This window comes from Myotis myotis, unplaced genomic scaffold, assembly GCF_014108235.1.
Source record: "Myotis myotis isolate mMyoMyo1 unplaced genomic scaffold, mMyoMyo1.p scaffold_m19_p_9, whole genome shotgun sequence".
NCBI classification, from domain to species: domain Eukaryota; kingdom Metazoa; phylum Chordata; class Mammalia; order Chiroptera; family Vespertilionidae; genus Myotis; species Myotis myotis.
The window spans coordinates 42,994,034-43,012,433 of record NW_023416401.1 but is presented as its reverse complement, the minus strand read 5'-3'; the positions used below and the strand labels follow the sequence as shown (position 1 = coordinate 43,012,433).

General features: G+C 39.6%; 1 protein-coding gene across 1 annotated transcript in view; it reads left to right on the top strand.

Annotated features, from left to right (window-relative positions):
* The first annotated feature begins 6,813 nt into the window (after nt 1-6,813).
* LOC118663264 (zinc finger protein 407-like) overlaps nt 6,814-18,400 on the top strand; it is a 148,368-nt gene continuing 136,781 nt past the window's right edge. The window contains exons 1-3 of the mRNA XM_036322715.1: nt 6,814-6,841; nt 11,732-11,898; nt 15,394-15,477. Of these exons, the coding sequence (XP_036178608.1) occupies nt 11,793-11,898; nt 15,394-15,477 (190 nt within the window). The 5' untranslated portion in view covers nt 6,814-6,841; nt 11,732-11,792. The remainder of the gene's footprint in view (nt 6,842-11,731; nt 11,899-15,393; nt 15,478-18,400) is intronic.

Below are 18,400 nucleotides of genomic sequence, written 5' to 3'. Positions count from 1 at the left end.
CATATGTAGAAATTCAGGCTGAAGTACCGTCAAGGCATCGATGTCACAGCCATGTTGGTGTCCAGGCAGCTGTCCACCTCATTCTGGGCATGGCCTCCTTCAACAGCTCTCTTTGTGGTTTAAAATATGTCACCGGGAAGGTCATTTATCAGAAACTTCTCACCATCCTCTGGATTTTTGATAAAATTTAGTTATATACAATTATTAAATTTTAGAAATGTTTCTTAGTACATCATTTTCATACCCTTCATATGATCCTACTGTGAAAGATACTAAGACATTGCAGAGCATTTTATGTGTCCCTAAATTATTTGGAATCTTTTAGGGCATGTACGTGTAGGAAAGTAGAGAATAATTAAAAAGTCCACGTGCATATGATGGCGTGGACAAATGAGTGGCACGTAGTCACAGCAGCATCAGGATGCTTCAGGAAGAGCTGGTCTGCCAGTCTCCACATCTGGTAATGCCTTCTTATTGAACACCCAGAACTGTCCCTTTTACAATTGTGATTATGTGGTTACTCACAGCAATCAGAAGATCCTTTAATTGTGTGGACAGTATACATGATTAGCTGTCAGCTCTGTGGCATTCACAGTATAAGCTTATAAAGTCATTGAATGGTAATGTCCGAACTGTCTGAATATAAATATGGTGAGGTTTCCACTTCAAAAATTGAAAAGCCAAAACATCTTCCTTTCTTTTTATAAGTATGGCACAGAAAAACCAACAGTGGATGAAAATAGTGATTCCTTTAAATTTTATTTAAGAATTATTTTGGTTGAACATTTTTTTTTTATTTAAAAAAATATTTATTGTTGAAAGTATTATTTATGTTTTCCTTTTCCCACCATTGACCTCAAAATTGTGCTTTTCAAATTCTGTTTGCATATACATATATATTCTTAAAGATGGAATGTATGTGTATAAATATTTTCAATGCTGCAGTATATAAAGTGCTTTTCCAGAATCGACCTTCCTGTTCGTTCAGGCTTCCCCGGCCTACTTCCCACCCAAGACAATTACTGGTCCTTGCTTTGTGTTCCTCCCCGACTTATTTTCTATTTATTTGTTTCAGACGTGTGTGTGTGTATGTGTATGTGTATGGCCTTTGTGTATTTTTTGATAAGTGGATGTTAATTCTGTAGATGTAGTTCTTTTACAGTATTTAATCCATTAATTGAACAGCTATTTGCTAGATACTGACCATGCTCCAGGCATTGTACTGGGCCCTGGGGTGTTAGCAGAAACTAAAGCTGGCAAGCATTCTGCTTTCAGGAGCCTACACTCCAGCATGGGAAGATACTCAACAAGTAAAAGTAGAGCTCACACATGCCACTATTAAAATCGTGGTGACACAGAGACTTAATAGAGGGAGGTACTGTATTGCAGTTTTCGGTAGGTGGTGAGAGGAAGCCTCAGAGATAAGGTGACAAGAAGAGGGCGCCACATGGGTGTTTGAGGCAGAGCAGAGTCTGGCAGATGTTCTGAGGTAGGAGTGTGTGGGCACAGCTGAGGGCCACACAGTGACCATGTGCCCAGAGTGAGGTGTGGGGCGAGGAGTTGGTGACCAGAGCTCAGGCACAAGGAGCTTGGGAGACTCTTCTGGCCTCACTGGCCCCGCCTGATCTTCAGTGAGATCTGATCGAGTGGAACTTTCACTACTGTTCCTACTAGACCCAAAGCTTCCTCATTATTCCCTTAGGGGGAATACTTTCTGGGACTTTAATTCATTTCCATGTGTTTCAGTCTAAAACAAGCATGTCAAACTCAAAGGCTCACACAGGCCAAATAAACGAGGCATGCAGTCCACAGGCCGCAAGTTTGACATGCTTGGTCTAAAACCTTTAATCAAAAGATAGTAGCAATATGAAGAACTGAATGGCTATGTTTTCTTTTTAGCATAAAGTCTAAACTGGCAAATACTTTAACTTTCATTTTTATTCCTTCCCAACCCATAATTGAAAAGTCTTTCCTGTTGTTAACCTTCTTTTGATAGTTTTAGTCAGTTCTGTATTTTATCCTCCCTAACTCTGTACTTCTGCCAAGTTTAAATATATTTCTTCACCTATATACATCCTTCCAGTTGTTTTTGCTCAGACACTTAATTATATTAGAAGGAAATTTAGTTTAATATTTTGAATGCTGGAAGGTATATAATAAATGATAATGTTATTCCACATGGTCTTTTGTTTGAGGTGTTGAAGATTTGAAAAATTAGTATAAATGATCTCTATAGATGCCTATCTGAATTTATCTTTTCAAAATAATTTAGAATATACGAGAAGTAAATGAAAACTGCAAATCTACGTTGTGAAAAGAGGAATCATAGCTGCACACATCCAAGTTTTACAGTAAATGATGATTCTTTGTACTGGGAAGAAGTGGCATTAATTGCTTTGCCCTGCATTTAAGAGGGCTTTTCCATCCAGATAAGCCTCAGAGACGCATGCATTCCCAGTGTTGCTTGGTTCATGCAAGTTATTTTGTACCCAATGCACAGTGGAGAGTGCAGCAATGGTGAAGAGCCATCTTGTATCTTGTTTATTTTTAATTTAAATTCTTTATTGTTTAAAGTATTACATGAGTCTCCTTTTCCCCCCATTGACCTCTCCCTGGCCGCTACCACTCCCCAGAGCCTGCTTGTATCTTATTAACTCATTCTCAGTTGGATCACAACAACTATACATCCCTTAAAAATTTGTTTCTTATGTGAATCTAATTTTAGGACTTTCCCTGAACTTATGATTTAAAACGGAACAAATCACATTCCTTACAAGATAATCTTTCTACATATATGAATGATGTTATGATTTAAAGCAAGCTCTGATCCATGTCAGGCTCGGCGACATCTACATTGACTCGTCTTCTGAACTCATGTTGTGTCTTGGTGACGCTCCAGTGCACAAACACCCCGATATTTACTCTAGAAGTGTGCTTAACTGCTGCTCCTCAGGCTGAGGTCTTAGGAAGGGTCAATTCTGTCCTGAACTCTGGGATTACTGGGCAACACATCTCTAGCCTTCCAGCTAATCTTACCTTGAGCTCAAATGGTCCCCTAGATCATCCTGACATGCTAGAAGGCTGCGATGATGACAGAGGCCAAGACAGTGAAACACCTGAGCTGGGAAAGGCTGCCTTTCCCAGGCCTGGCAAGTCACACAGTCTCCACCAGGCTGGGGGGCCTGTGTAAATTTGGCAGGTATAGTCAAATGTCTAGACATTCACTTTCCATAAGAAAGATGTAAGGACCTACAGGATAAATTGCAAATATGCTGTATTTGCTGGTATATAAATATATGCATCTATGGGACATGTTTCAATATTACAACAATATATTTTAGGAAAAAAATATGTAACGTATATTCAATGTAGATTTATATTTCTTTTGTAGAGAAATATTGTCTTCATTTCCGTTTAAGCTACTGTATATTTGAGACCTGTAGGAAGTTACATTTGGGATAGTGATGGTCCTGTCTCCTAACTGATGCACAGGGTCAGGAAGTGAGCACATTGGTGTCAGTGTCTGGCTCTCCCAGGACTCTGGTGTGAACATTAAAGTCTCCTGTGTTAGGGTTGAACCCAATTGCCACTTAGAATCAGCCGTGTCGTCTTTGCCTTATTCATACTCCAGTAGGTCTTTGTTGGATAATTGGAGCTGACAAAACTTCTGCATTGAGACAGAAGTTTTTGTTCATACTCAGCTTCCATTAATATATGTTTAATTTTAATATATTAAAATTTAAAAGAAAATTACTTTAGTTGATTTTGTATTTGATATATTTTAATTAGTGCTCTCTCCTTTCTGTAAGCCTATTTTTTGGTCTTATTGGTAAAATCTATCTAATATTTGTTACCAGTTCATTCTAATACTATAACTGGTGAGACTGTCATCTGAACACTTAGTAAAAGGTTTTTTTTCATTGCCATGCAAACGAGATAGGCCTAGGTTCTTAGCTCCCTGAAATCCCACTTTTAGTGCATCTGTAGGTACATGGCTTGAAGCACAGCAGTCTTTGTTGTAGCTGACATGCTGTTTTGAAGACTGTGTGTTTCTTGGCCAAATATAAAAGAGTTCATCATCAATCTCAGATGTAGACATTGTTTCGGTGGGGTTTATTCTAGACATGCACATATTCGTGGCTTGTATGCATATGTGCTGTATCTATTTGGTCACGGATACTACTCAAAGGTAAACCCACCTTTCTCCCTTCTATGCAGCATGCTCTCTACCCTCTCCCCCCAGATACTAGGATTGGTTCACTGTTCACACACACCACCACCTGTCTCTGCCCATCTCTTCTCTGCCTCCAAGCTGGTCATTATCTGCGGCCTCCATTAGTTAACCTGTTTTATCCTTTTGGACTCACCTAAACCTTACCTGAAAGATTTAACAACGGTTTCATTCTATATTCACTGATGCTTTTTCTAAATGTCTTTTAAGGCTTTGTTAAGAAGTCCAACATAATGTGGCACCTTAGTGTTCTGATTATTTCACTGACGTTCATGTTGACCACTGACTTATTGGCTCCTCCTGGGGAGGCATGTAGTTCTTCCATACACGGAGCATTGCTAGATACACTATAGGTTCCAACACATACTTTTTTTTTTTTTTTAAATTGATGAATTGATGTAGAAATCATGAACCCTTTTAATTTGAAGGTTTTTATGGTTGTGTTGTGAATGTCCAATGACTAGATATTGGTCAGGGTATTTGGGATGAAGGTATAAATGGGTTTAAATCCATTTTGTCATTCTTTTCTCAAATTATATCACTAAGAACAATGATTTAAAAGAAACTCTTTTTACATACTATTTAAACAGTAATATTAGTCCTTTATTTGTACCTGCTATTTTAACCTTCCTTACATAAATCCATTGTTTTCTTACCTAACCTGAAGAGATAAAATTTTATTTAGTCCAGACCAGAGGATTGTGGCAATTTAATATATGTCTTGTGTGCCAGGATTTGACTTCTATGGCTAGTTAATTGTTTCAACTTACCACGGCCTCCAGCTCTGCCATACACTTGAAAGGGGGCAGTTTGAAAGGCATGGGGCAGCCTGGGACTGGAATGGGTCTCATATGCAGTATAATTCCTTCCACCTGTTCTCATGTTGGCGTTTTAAAGCCCTGCCCTGCAGGGAACATGAACTATTTCAGGACTAAACCAACTTCTCAGGTCCTGAGGAAGGGGGCTTAGTGGACCTTTGTTTCCCAGCAGAGCTCAGTTCATGCTCTTTTACTTCCTATAAATCAGGCTGCCATGGTGGTTGTGGGTGGGGTGTGTGACCTGTCATCCAAGCCAGGGATTGTCTGTTTCTGTGAATAAAGTTTTATTAGCACACAGCCATACTTGTTTGTTCATAGACTGTCTGTGGCTACTTCTGTCTGAGCTGCAAAGGCAGCACTGAGTAAATTTATCAGAGACCTGATGGCCCATCAAGTAGAAAATACTATCCTTTACACAGAGCTTTTCCTAACCCTAATCCAAGACACTTGTCATGCTGGTGAGCATTGGACACAGCATATGCAGTGGAATGGGAGAAATTCCAACCAAACTCACTAGGATGGTTTGGGGCAGGTCAGACTTTGTGGTCTCTTTGACAGAGAAAAATTTCATAGGAATGAGATTTTGAAGAATGAATTCAAATCTTTGTGGGCATAGCCCTTATAATCCTTGAATGCTTGTCTTTAGAAGTAGTCATTCTCTTGGTTCTTAGTTGACTAAGTCACCCTGGGATTAATCTTCTGCTTAATGCTTCTCCCAGAAGTAATTTTGACACAAAGCTTTTCAACCTTTGGATTGAATAGAAAGGGCCAAAAAATATATTTCACAGTAATTAAAATCTGAGTGATATTTTAAGAGGTTTTAAAATGACACGCTTTGGCATGAGTGAGGTTAAATTTCTGTCCCAACTAGTTAACAAGGATATAGCCTGTTAATTAGGCTAATTATCACCTGTTCAGGGCAAAAATGCACTCAAGACTCTTGGCTTAAGTAGCAAGCTCCCTTGGGTGCTGTGTAAGAGCCCTCAGGAGGTTTCCATCTTCATCTCTAAGCTGCACTTGAGCCTGAAGAGTTACATTTAGTAAATGAAACCTTTCTAATCTTAGGTCTTTGTGGCTTCTTGATATAAATCATGCTCGGGTTTTATATGTAATCGGAAACAGGCCTCTCTCAAACTCTAGCTTAATGTGAATAATCTGGATATTGGTGTTATCATGGAATAATTTTGGTTTCAGAATATAACTTTATTCATTGAGTCAGAATTTTTTGTGGACCTAACAAACACACACACAAATATTTGGAAGAAAATGGCCAAAGGGATCCTGAGTGTCTTCATAGTTATTATTTAGCTATCAGTGTACCTTTTCAGTTTTTTAATTTAGAGAGATTTATTTTACATGTTTAAAATTGCATATTTTGTTGAAACATGTTTATAGTACTCTGAAATCTCATAGAAATAAAATTAACAGGATTACTGTGGAATAATATTGGGGTATATAATGTGGATTTAGCACCTTTTTTGCATGAATAAGTAGTTTAACTCCCAAGGCAGTATTGTACATTTTACTTTGCTCTTTCCCAGGACAGACCTGTGCAGGCCCCTCCCTGTCCTGGTGCTAATAGGTACTGCATTTGTTATTTTGGCAGACTTTCTGGAACTTCTCCCTTTGGCTTTGTTATCCTTGGGTACTTCTTTAGCATAAGGTGCTCATGTGATTTAGTTGAGCATTGTAGTTGCCCTTCAGTGGTTGTCTTTAACTGCCTTTTTATGTGTTTCTTTGTTTAAGAAAGTGAGTCCTGAGTTATATTTGTAGCCCAGCAGAAATTCATATGGTAAGCCGACTGGGCAAAGACCCCATCATGATCTATTTTCATTTTATCTTATTATAGTTTCATATAATTATTAAGTTATAATAAATGTAAAAAGGCTGTTCTTCCAAAGAAACTGCATTGGTAACTTAGAGTTGTTGGAACAAATTTATTATTACAGTAGAGGCCCGGTGCACAAAATTTGTGCACTCAGTGTGTGTGTGTGGGGGTCTCCCAGCCTGGCCTTTGCCCTCTCACAATGCAGGAGCCCCACAATCGATAGAGGTAGGCCCCACCCACCCATCTGGGGCTCTTCGATGGATTGCCCCAAACAGGTAGACCGGGACCTGCCTCCGTGGCTCAGCGAGGAGCCTCCAGGACCCGCCTCCGTGCCACACACATATCAAGTCTCCGCCCACTCGTGTGCACCTCTCTGTGCATGAAGCCCCGCCCACCCTTGCGCACCCGCTGCGCGCGCAACCTCCTGGTGATGGATTGTTATGGCGTGAGGGCATCACGGTGTGAGGGCGTGATGACCACATAGGCTTTTATTAGTATAGATTGGACTGCTTTGCTAGGAATCATACAAACCTTGTATTGTTTTAACTGCTCTGTATTCTGGTTTATTCATAAAGACCAGCAGTACCTGTCAATTAAGTTTTTGCAACATCAGTTTAGTTTTGGATCAGTCAACAACTTTGTTTCACAGTTTTCAAAGATAATAACTGCACTATTGTTTAATATCTTGAAAAAATTTAGCTTGTTCTTTTATTAAATTTCATTTGTGCCATACTACATCTGGCTTACTGCTGCACTCTTTTTTGCGGATGTGAATTTGTGTGACTTAATAATTTGACAAGTCTGGTCCAATGTGTCATGTAGAGAAGATGTGAAATATTGTTTGATAGTTTAGTTAAAATATTCATTTTGAATTTGGAAAAATTTCAAAAACAATGGAAACACTTTGGAAGATGTTAACATGTGGCCGTATATACTTCAATTTCTTCTTTTAAAAAAACAACAAAATCATACAGTTATAGTTAACACTCTATTCCCATATGCACGCCTGCTCCCCTCTTCTCAGAAGCAAGCAGTATTCTCAGATTATGATGCCATGAATATCTTTGCACATGGATTTCATATGTCTGTTTAATATTGTTCCTTTCTTTGAAAAATTTTATATCAGTGGTACATTTTTGTATCTAACTTGTTTTAATGCTGTTAAGTTTCAGAGATGGTGTAACCCACATGCTGATAAATATAGTCCTAGTCGATCATTTTACCTGCACGATGATGTTCTATTTTATGATTAAGCCCATTATTTACTTTCTCCCCCAGTGGGTATTTAAGGTTGCTCACATTTGAATGGGGACATTTTTTTTCTACATCTGTACTTGTGCCAGAGTCTCTTGGTTGTGTACCTAGACAGGCTTTCAAGGAGAAAGAGTTAGTACAATATAACTCTAAAAACATCGCCAACGCAATTAGTTTCCAAATTATCCTGAATTGGAGAGATTAGTAAAGAACATAAAAATATGCTAGTGACACATCTTACTATATTTTAAATATTATAAGGTAGTAAAGTACCAGAGCATCAAAATATTTTTATCTTCATATGTAAGTGGGATAGGGGCATTTTTAAAAATTATGTTACTAATAAATGGAATGAATAATCCAACTAGTAGGATTTTTACATGTTGAAATAACATTTTAAAGTATGATTTGAGAAAATAAGTATAGCTCCCCAATTAGGCCACTTGGCTTCTGTGGATAATGGAAAGCTAAAGTTAAGGATGCAACTAAAAATGCAAGTTAATATATTTTGACATATCTTGTCTGCCCTTTTGACATTCAAAAACAAGCAGTTGCTCTCACAGAGTTCCACTGAGGCATAAGTGTCTGTTAAGGGAGTGGTGTTATTCATGCAGTCATAATTCAGCCCCCTAGTAGTTTTTTAGTTTAACTTTGTACATAATGGCAAGGGACACCCTGTGAAAATTTTTAGTTTTTGTCATATATCTAACAATGAGGATATTTAGTACTCTCTCCTCAAAATTTTAAGTCTACAGATATGGATTTTCACCTTGACTCTGTGAGCGTAAATCATGTCACCAGTGAGTCATAGGGGGTCCCCCAATGGCTTTCACAGGGGAGAACAAAGGCCCAGGGCCTTCCATGTGTTGGGGGTGCTAATGACAGAATAGCACATATTACAGTAAATAAACCTAGTGTAAGTACAGCAAGAGTGCTGGGAAAATGCTGAGGATTTAATTTAGGAAACTTTATAAATTTACCAAGTAAGAGATGGAGTGCCCCCATAAACGAAGCCATAGGCCTGAGTCCACAGGAGCTGAGGACATCTGTTGAGGACAGAACATGGTAGACATCACTCATTCACTCATTCGCAGGGTTGCCAGGAGTCTGAGCTGACTCACCAGCATGTGAATTTACACTAAAAGATAACATCTTAACTGACTTCTACAGCACAGCTGACCACCTGAAAAAAGGCTTTATTCCAAAAAGTTTTAGCATAATAGACATCTGAACCCCTGGTAACCAGGGACATGGCTCCACCAACAGCGCACCCCTTTCCGTGGGTCCCCACACACACTGGCACCTTTCCTTGGGTCCCTGTGGCTCCACCTGGAGTGCACACTGACACTTTTCCTTGGGTCCCCACACACGCTGGCACCTTTCCTTGTGTCCCCAGGGCACTGCTCATTAGCTCAAGTCCTGAAGACCTACCTGAAGCCGGCCAGGGCTCCCTCAGTGGGTATTGTCCTTGCTGACCTGCTGCATGAAGGCAGCTAGTCTACAGTATTTGAGACTCAGAATTTATGGGGTCCCAGGAAATACCCATTAATGGGTGTCTTAATCTTCACAAGGACTCTCTACATTGGTCACCAGTACACGTATTTGTGTTCATAAAGCAAACAGGAAGACACGAGGTTTTATGAAAGTCAAGCAGTGGCCTCAGTTCTTTGTTATCTGGCTTTTGTCACTTCATGGCAGGCACTAAGCTCTGGTTTAACATTTTTATTACGTATGAATAATAGAGCACATGCATTGAGGTTTCATAGAAGTAATTTTGTTAAATGTACATCATGGTAGATTTAAAAATGAGGGATTTATTTTGTCATTCATAAAGTTGTAATACAGTCTAGAGAAACTATTTGTTAAAAGATAGCATCTATTTAACCTCCTTATTTATTTCTTGTAGGAGAAGGTTAGATCCACAATAAATACATGAAGAAATAAGTAGATAGGGGAATTTATCTTAGAAATAAGATCCCTGTCATGGTTTTGAAATGTTAAATGTATGAAGACCCGTCAAAGAGATATACGGACATGATATTTTTTTTACAGTGCATTTCAAAGTATTTAGCTATATTTGTCATTCTGTAGCACCAGTAAGCAATGATCAAATGATGTAGTAATTTCAAAGTCAGTCTGAGTTAATGGTTGCAAATATAATGTCACACATTATATAGATATATTAATTGGCAATTTTAATAGTAATGAAGCACTTAAGATATTTTGTATGAATATTTAGTAATTTTCACTCCCGTTGCATTTAAGATCTAATGTTATAAAAATATAAACACATGTAGCAAATGAAGAGGGATTTTTATAAAAGGTAATTTCATAAGAATATGTGAAACTCTGAATGATTAATTTGTTAAAGTAATCGACATTTACCCCAAAATGAGAAAGGTAATTATTTGGAGCTTGAGATTCTTTTTCTACCCTTATGAGATGAAGGAAATTTGTAAAATCATAGTTAAAGGCTTTATGCAAAGAATATACACCTCCATATTTATATCATAATTTAAAACACATACTGTAATCCTGGTTTTTTTAGTTGCATTAACTTGCTAAAAGTATAGACCAATTTAAGGCAATCAAATCAAGCTGCTATGTAGTTTCTCTTCTGTGGCATAGTGCTTATCAACTTACTAAAATATTTTAATTTTGAATATTTGGTTTAATTTGCTTTTATTTGACTATTCATTATCCTGAATTAATTAGCTGGACACTACTATAGTAGGTACAGGGAAGGCTTTAAACTAAATTGTATTAGTAATAAAAAGTAAATTTTAGCAGTGATTTCATGAGTGATAGTGAAACAGGACAGAACACTAACCAGAGGGACTATTCAAGTGTTTTGTTCATGGTTCATACTGCTTTGATCATTGAAGGTATCTTTAACTGTGGGCTCTGGGGCTGAAATATTGTGAGTACTGCTTTGTTATTTTCAGGTGTTTTTTTTTTCATATGGGAACTAATTGAGATTTATTTCTCTCAAAGGCTTATTTTTAATTTTATTTTATGAAATAAAAGAATTTATAATTTTATTTTTATCAAAGCCAACTTTTTATGTAGCCATGTGGTGACTCAGAAGGACAGCTTTTCAGCAGCTGCCTTTGGGACCTCCTTCCCCTGGGAGCTTTGTGGTGGGGGCAGTTGGGTGCCTGCAGGGGCACTGCTGTTCCAGGAGCAGTGGGGGCTCCCACGCAGCCAGCAGCAGCCGCCTCTGCCTGCAGAGAGCAGGGGTTGTCTGAGTAGTTTAGTATGGATAGCTTTTCATTTAGCCTCTGCTCTGACAGCCCATGCCCTGGATAAGTGGTGTAGGCCTGTACAGGTGAAATCTATTCTCACATTTGCCTCAGGGGTGACTGGACTGTAACAGAATTTTTCAAACCCGTTGGGCCCAACCGCAAAGCAGAGAATAAATGGCTGGAGTGCCAGGCCTGGACAGCAAAATCAATGCCTGGTTATACAGACATGACAGGCCCGGCCTGCGGTTCTCCCCGAGCCTGCGCTGCCCCACTCAGGGCTAGAACACGCTGCTGCTGGGGCCTTCAGGGGCCTGTGCGGGTCACGTTTACATGGTTTTCTTTCTTCTTCATGCAGGAAATTTACATGCCACTTGTGTGATAGAAGTTTCACCGAGAAGTGGGCCCTGAACAATCACATGAAGCTGCACACAGGAGAAAAGCCTTTCAAGTGTACATGGCCCACGTGTCACTACTCCTTCCTCACGGCCTCCGCCATGAAAGACCACTACAGGACGCACACAGGTGTGCTGCCCCCTGCATGAGGGGCCCGTGGAAATGATTTCCCTTTTGCAGAGTTTAAGATTGTGGTAATTCTATAGCAAAGAGGATGGTATCAGTTCACTGTGTGTGAATGAGAGGGTAGCGTTAAACTGACATTTGAACATGTGTGTGTGGAGCTGAGTGTTGCACGTGTACAGTTAAACAGAACAAGTTCCCTGTTTAAAAGCTCATTTCTGTTGTGTGTGTACATATATGTGTATGTGTTTAAACACATCTTTTTAGGTCTATTCTTGATTTGTGAAGAACTGGTCTTTTATTTTATTACTGAGATAAACTCAGCACCATCATATTTGTTAACATAATTAAATCTCCATTTTATGCACCTTTTTTAAAAAAAATTAATCCACTCATTATTTCTCTTAAGAGCAGAGTGCTATCAGATTCAAGAATTTTTGATAATTAATACAAAAAGACTCATCTGAATTTAGCCGCTATACATTTAAAGGATTTTCATACATTTATATGGATTTTCAAACCAAGTGATGGAAAGCACACACAGAATATACATTTGTGCTGGGTGTGGTGCCGAGGACTCTCAATCTGACCTTCACAAACATGTCCCTGAGTACCTGCTGTGGTCAGTGTTTATGACGTGTTTTCATTATCTGCGGGCAGTGGGCCCGAACTCCTTCCAGGTGCATTCAAGCACTCTCCTTCCCTCACCAGAGCTGTACTACCGAGAGCTGTTTGGTATTTTCCTGGTTTTCCTTCTCTTCACATCTCTCAAAAAGTATTTTGTTTCAAGGAAAAAATAAATTTTAATCAGCATTCCCAAATGTTCTTCTGATTGCCAAGAATCCTATATTATTGTTAGAAATTATAGGTTAAAAGTTCTTCTGCAGCAGTTGTGGAAGCCCAGGCCTCCTCGGCTTCCTTGACAAGGGCGTTGACGATTTAAGGTCTCTAGCCTGCCCTGAGAGATCACTTATATCGAACAGCAGATGAAAAGCCAGTGCAGATGTAATTTATCGTCGGCGTTTCCTTCTAAAGAATAATTGTGGAGACTTGGCCGGATCAATAATATGGATTTTTGTTGTTAGGTCTTGTAGTCTGCACCATAATGAGAGATAGGGGACAGTGGCTGTTTTCTAATAGAAAATAAAGGATTGGTTTCCGTGTCTTTCTGCATTTGAATGCAAAATGGCACACTTGAAACTAATTCAAGTTGTTAAGAAAAGTCTCCTATTATATCTCTGCTATCAGCTAAATATGGCATGTTACATGAACCCCTGTTACATGTAGTAAAATATTACATTTAGTTTTTCTTAAATTTTCTTTTGAAAAATACTGTGTTGCCCATTCCAACGCAACTCTCCCCCCCGCCACCCCCACCCCCACCCCCGCTCCCCGCTTCCTCAAAATAGGTGAAAATTGAATGTGGAATGCCAAACACATCAAGCCACCAAGGTAAATCTCACATACAAGCCATTGTAGACTAACATCACAAATAAACTCTACACATCAAATTCAAGGTCACTGATGTATCTAGAACCAAATCACATGGAAAAATAATGTTGTCTTTGTGCTGGTAAATATGTTAAACCGGGAAAGGGAACAAAACTTAATATGTACCCAAAGCCTGTGTACCTGAAAAGAACATACATCATTAGGAGTTTTCTATGTTTGGGAGTATATTTCATAAGAAAGATGTAGGTCACAGAGTTTACCAGTGAGAGAAACGGTCATACTCCTCTGGGATCCGAACCAGGTGAGAGTACTCCTTCCTCATCAGAGGTTTGGCCGGCTGAATGGCACAGCCCACCAAGTGTGCGTGTGTGTGTGAACTGGCACACACATTCCCACATGCACAGGCAGTTCATGCCACAAGAGAGTGGTGAGGAATAAATAGTGGAGAAGAGTTCTACCCCAGTGTAGAATAGTATGTTAATATTAACAAGCAATTATCTTTGTGGATTTAAAAAAGTCTACGTTCCGTGTTATTTAATTGATAATATAGCTAGTTAGAAAGATTTATATTTTTAATTGATTAAATAATTAAATGAGTGATTATAATTAAACTTTATTCTTCACAGCCCATCTACTCTATTCCTTTTTTCTGTATTGAAATAGTGATGTCAAGGAATAAACTTAACCCCAAGATAGGAAAGTAAAGATAGGAAAAATATTTAAATTCAGCTCTATTTTGTAAATGATAATAATGAACATTTTAAACATGCCATTACAAATAGGATTAAACATAATGTTAAACTCTTTATTAACACATATTTGTTTAAGTTAGAAAACCTAGTCATGCTCTTATGCAAGGGGAAGACCTTTTTGATTACCAAAGTTGTTCTGTCTTCTTATAGTTACTATTGTTTCTAAGTTTAAAAAAGGCAATCACCATTTTCCAACCCCCTCACGCTAAATCTCCGCTGTGACACACCAAAATGGTTGAGGACGAAGCAGGCTGACTCGGACAGAGCCCTCGAAGACTTGTTGCATTAAAACATCTAAATGAGTAAAGTAGATAAAGATAGATACAAATGATTTATTTCAGTTTGGGAAAACTATTGTATAATTTCACTGGATCTCTCCAAGGTTAGCATTTTATTCTCGCTGGCCCTGCTTCGTGAGCCTTATGGGATAAACTGCCTGGCTTACCGACACTTATTGCCTAAATATGCTGCAGTAGAAAGATAGATTGCATTTATAACATGCAGGGCAAAATGTTAGCTTGTGTAAAAATGCTTTAAAAATGAGCATTTACACACTTTTAACAAATACTGAGTCTGCCAAATCTGTCTCTAATTGTTGCTGCAGTTTCCAGGCCAGAGTTATCATTAAAGATGAATAATAGGAGTGTTGTACCATTTCTTTAGCAATCTCTACCCTTTCTTTCTTATGCCTTGGAAGTTTGAGAAACATAAACAGCATTGAACTGCTATTGGTACTGAGTAATGTAGATTTTATTGATACTTGGATCTTCAGTATGTTCCAGGAAACCATTTAATTCACATTATTAAGTAGGAACTTATTAAAGAAGACCCTGATAGAATCAGGTAAAACCAATTCAGTGTCCTTTAGCTGTTAGAAAATTCATTGTGTTATTTAAGCAAAATCATATATACTGTATATTAACTATTCCGAGCAGTCTTTACTCAGCTCAGAAAGGCCAGATGTATGGGAATTGTAAAAAATCAGGATATGCATAAAAACTGTTCAAGTGCATAAAGCAGCCCCATCTGGAAGACATCTACCAGAAATGAAGTTGTACAAAACCATTCCATTGATAATAAAGCTAATTTTTATGGGTCTGACAAGTATGTAATTATGTTCAGTGGTGCTTTTCAGATTTTATCACAGTCAATAAACCGCAGTGGTAATTTCATTCCCATTTGACATATTTACATGGAAACATTTGATTGGAGGAATTAGTAACCCTGAAAGCCTTGATAGATATGTTTTAATGATCTGTGACCTCCGCAGTCCCTCATCTGTTTATTGTTGCAACAGGCGAGAAGTCGTTCCTGTGTGACCTCTGTGGCTTCGCTGGCGGGACCCGGCACGCCCTCACCAAGCACCGCAGGCAGCATACAGGTCAGTACTCGAGAGCAGTCCAGGCAGGCACCCAGAATCGCTCCTGGTCCTCCGTGGTTGTCTGCTCGGCTTTCGTAAAAGCCACTGAAAATTGTTTGAATACCCTAAGATTTCAATTCATCTATTATTATATTGTTGAAAACTAGGCCTACTCATGTTTTATGGATCAGGTGTTCTCAGTAAACTCATAGCAAACAGGAGGGAAAAGAGTTTGGCCTCCAAAGCACAGATACAGTAGGCCCTTCACTGTAGGCCTGACTCTGCCTCGGACCTCGCAGGTGGAGGACCTCATGGGTTGAGCCAAGGTCCGATTTCCTCTCTGGGCCCCCTTTCAGTCAGTCTGCTCATCACCCCTTCAACCCCCTTACCTACAGCCTCCCTGCCCCACTCTGTCTCGCCTCCCTAACCACCTAACCCTCTAACAGTGGTTCTCAACCTTCCTAATGCCGCGACCCTTTAATACAGTTCCTCATGTTGTGGCGACCCCCAACCATAAAGTTATTTTCGTTGCTACTTCATAACTGTAATTTTGCTACTGTCAAGAATCGTAATGTAAATATCTGATATGCAGGATGTATTTTCATTGTTTGCGACCCACAGGTTGAGAACTGCTGCCAGCAATCTCTCAGTGTGTTTCACTGGTACATGAGGTTTGAACTCATTACTTTTTCAATTTTTGCTATCAAGAGTGGATAGCAATGAAGAGGGCAACATAAGTGGATGTGGACATTGAAGGGGGTTTTGTTTTTCACGATAATGCATTCTTGGTAATTTCACAAAATAAAATGATGCCTTCATTAGGAACACTTAAAGGTGAAACGTTTAAACATTCATAAAAATTGTTGACCTACTTGGTGTGCTATAATGGGTCCTATAAGTAATTATTTTAATAATTCTAAATTATATGTGCCTGGAATAGTGCTGTTGTGGCATTGTCCCTTCTAATTGTCAACACAACCACTTTCTGCACTCAAAGTGATTAGCTTAGATGTTAAATTATGTGGTAACAGAATTGGTAACTAAGTGTTGCACTTTCATTAAGATAGCATGAGTGTGGCTGAGTTTGGCAGTTAAACTCAAAATGGCATGAAATGAAGATACATGTTGTTTGTGGTACATTTTTATTCTTGATATGTGATATTTAGAAGTTAGCTGCAGGTAGCTGTAATACCCATTATGCTACTTGTAAGGTCAATGGAAATTAATGCGAGCCATTTCTTTTAGATCTTGAGTTTACATGCTTTAGATTTCCCTATGGGATAGGAGTCATTACTGAGCCCAAGAGAAATTTCCAGTGTTGAACATAATGTTGTAAACACAGACTTAACTTTGTAAACACAAATGTTTATGTTAAGTTTACAGAAGTGACCTGCGATCATACATTTTTAATCCAGCAACTTAAAGATTCTGCATAAGAGGTGAAGGAGCCCCGTGGGTGGGCATCAGGCTTGCAACTGTCTCTGAGAAGCTGGAAGTATGTGTGTGGCACGGTGTGTTTGTGCGGGGATTTTATTCTCACTCTTTTCGGTTTATTGATGACTGGTTGTTACCATTCCAGTGCCACTGTTGTCACCTGTCACATGCTGGGTGGCCCTGGGGAACAGGCGACCCTCCTGTGTGCTGCCTTTGCCAGCATGGGGCGCTGCTCTTCCCCCGCAGCGGGGCCGGTAATGCTGAGGCGTTTACAGGCTATCGATCTGGAAGCCGGCATGGAGCAGCACAACTTTCTATTTTATGTTGGGTCCAGGGGCTCCTTATTACTTTGCTATTAACTTCATACCGTATAGGACAATGTCTCCCAGACAGAGCATCTGTCTTTTTGGCACTTACCTACCACTGTGGCACAAATCACACATGATTCTTTAATACCAGAGTCAGTTCTTAAGACTGTACACTTCAACCAAACAGCTTAGTGTAACTCAGTCTAGGTCCTTAGCTTTTACACTGGATTTATAAAATTTAAGCAACATGCAGCTTCTCCGCCCACCCCCCCCCCCATCCCCCCGCCAGCCCCCAAGTCTGGAATTGTGTAGTGCATTTGAAATCTATGTTTTTCTGCTTCATTCCTCTTTGACACGGTTTACCTTTTTACCACAGACTGCCTACGCAATTACACTCAGCTCGGAAAGGACAGGTATCAAAGATGTTCCAAATGGTGGAAATAATCCCCCTCCACCCCCCGCAAACCAATTGCCTGGTGGGCTGACACAGAACATCTTTCAACCCAAGGTTTACTTTCACCCCCTGTCAGAGCCCTTCCTTCCAGGCACAGGAACAACCCTCTCAAGTGGTTGGAGTAGTGACTAGCTTCAACCCGCCCCCCCACCCCCCTCCCGCCCCAGCTGCCGGGGGGCGGGGGGAGGGGGTGGTGGATGCCAAATGTGAGCTTCCGGGTGGCATGGCAGCCTGCCTGACAGACACCCAAGGGCCTGCCCCATGCACAGGCCTTCTGGTGCCCCCTTATCTTTCCTTGACTCTATCAGAGGAACCGAAGAGGCAGAATATTTTTTCCTGGTTATTTTGGACAAAATTATTGCACATAAAGAAAAGTGTGGCCCTAGCTTGTTTGGCTCAGTGCATAGAGCATTGGCCTGCAGACTGAAGGGTCCCGGGTTCGATTCCAGTCAAGGGCACATGCTAGGGTTGCGGGCTCAATCCCCTGTAGGGGGCGTGTAGGAGGTAGCCGATAAATGATTCTCTCTCATCCTTGATGTTTCTATCTCTCTCTCCCCTCTCTATTCCTCTCTGAAGTCAATAAAAATATATTTTTAAAAAAGAAAGAAAAGTGTGTAATATTAAGGAAAATAGGAGGAAAGGAAATGTCATCTTTATTCTGCTTTTTAAATAGGACGTATCCAGGTAACCCTATTTTCAAGAGTAGTTAATGTCTTGCTTATAGATGTTGTCATCCTTCTGGCTGTGG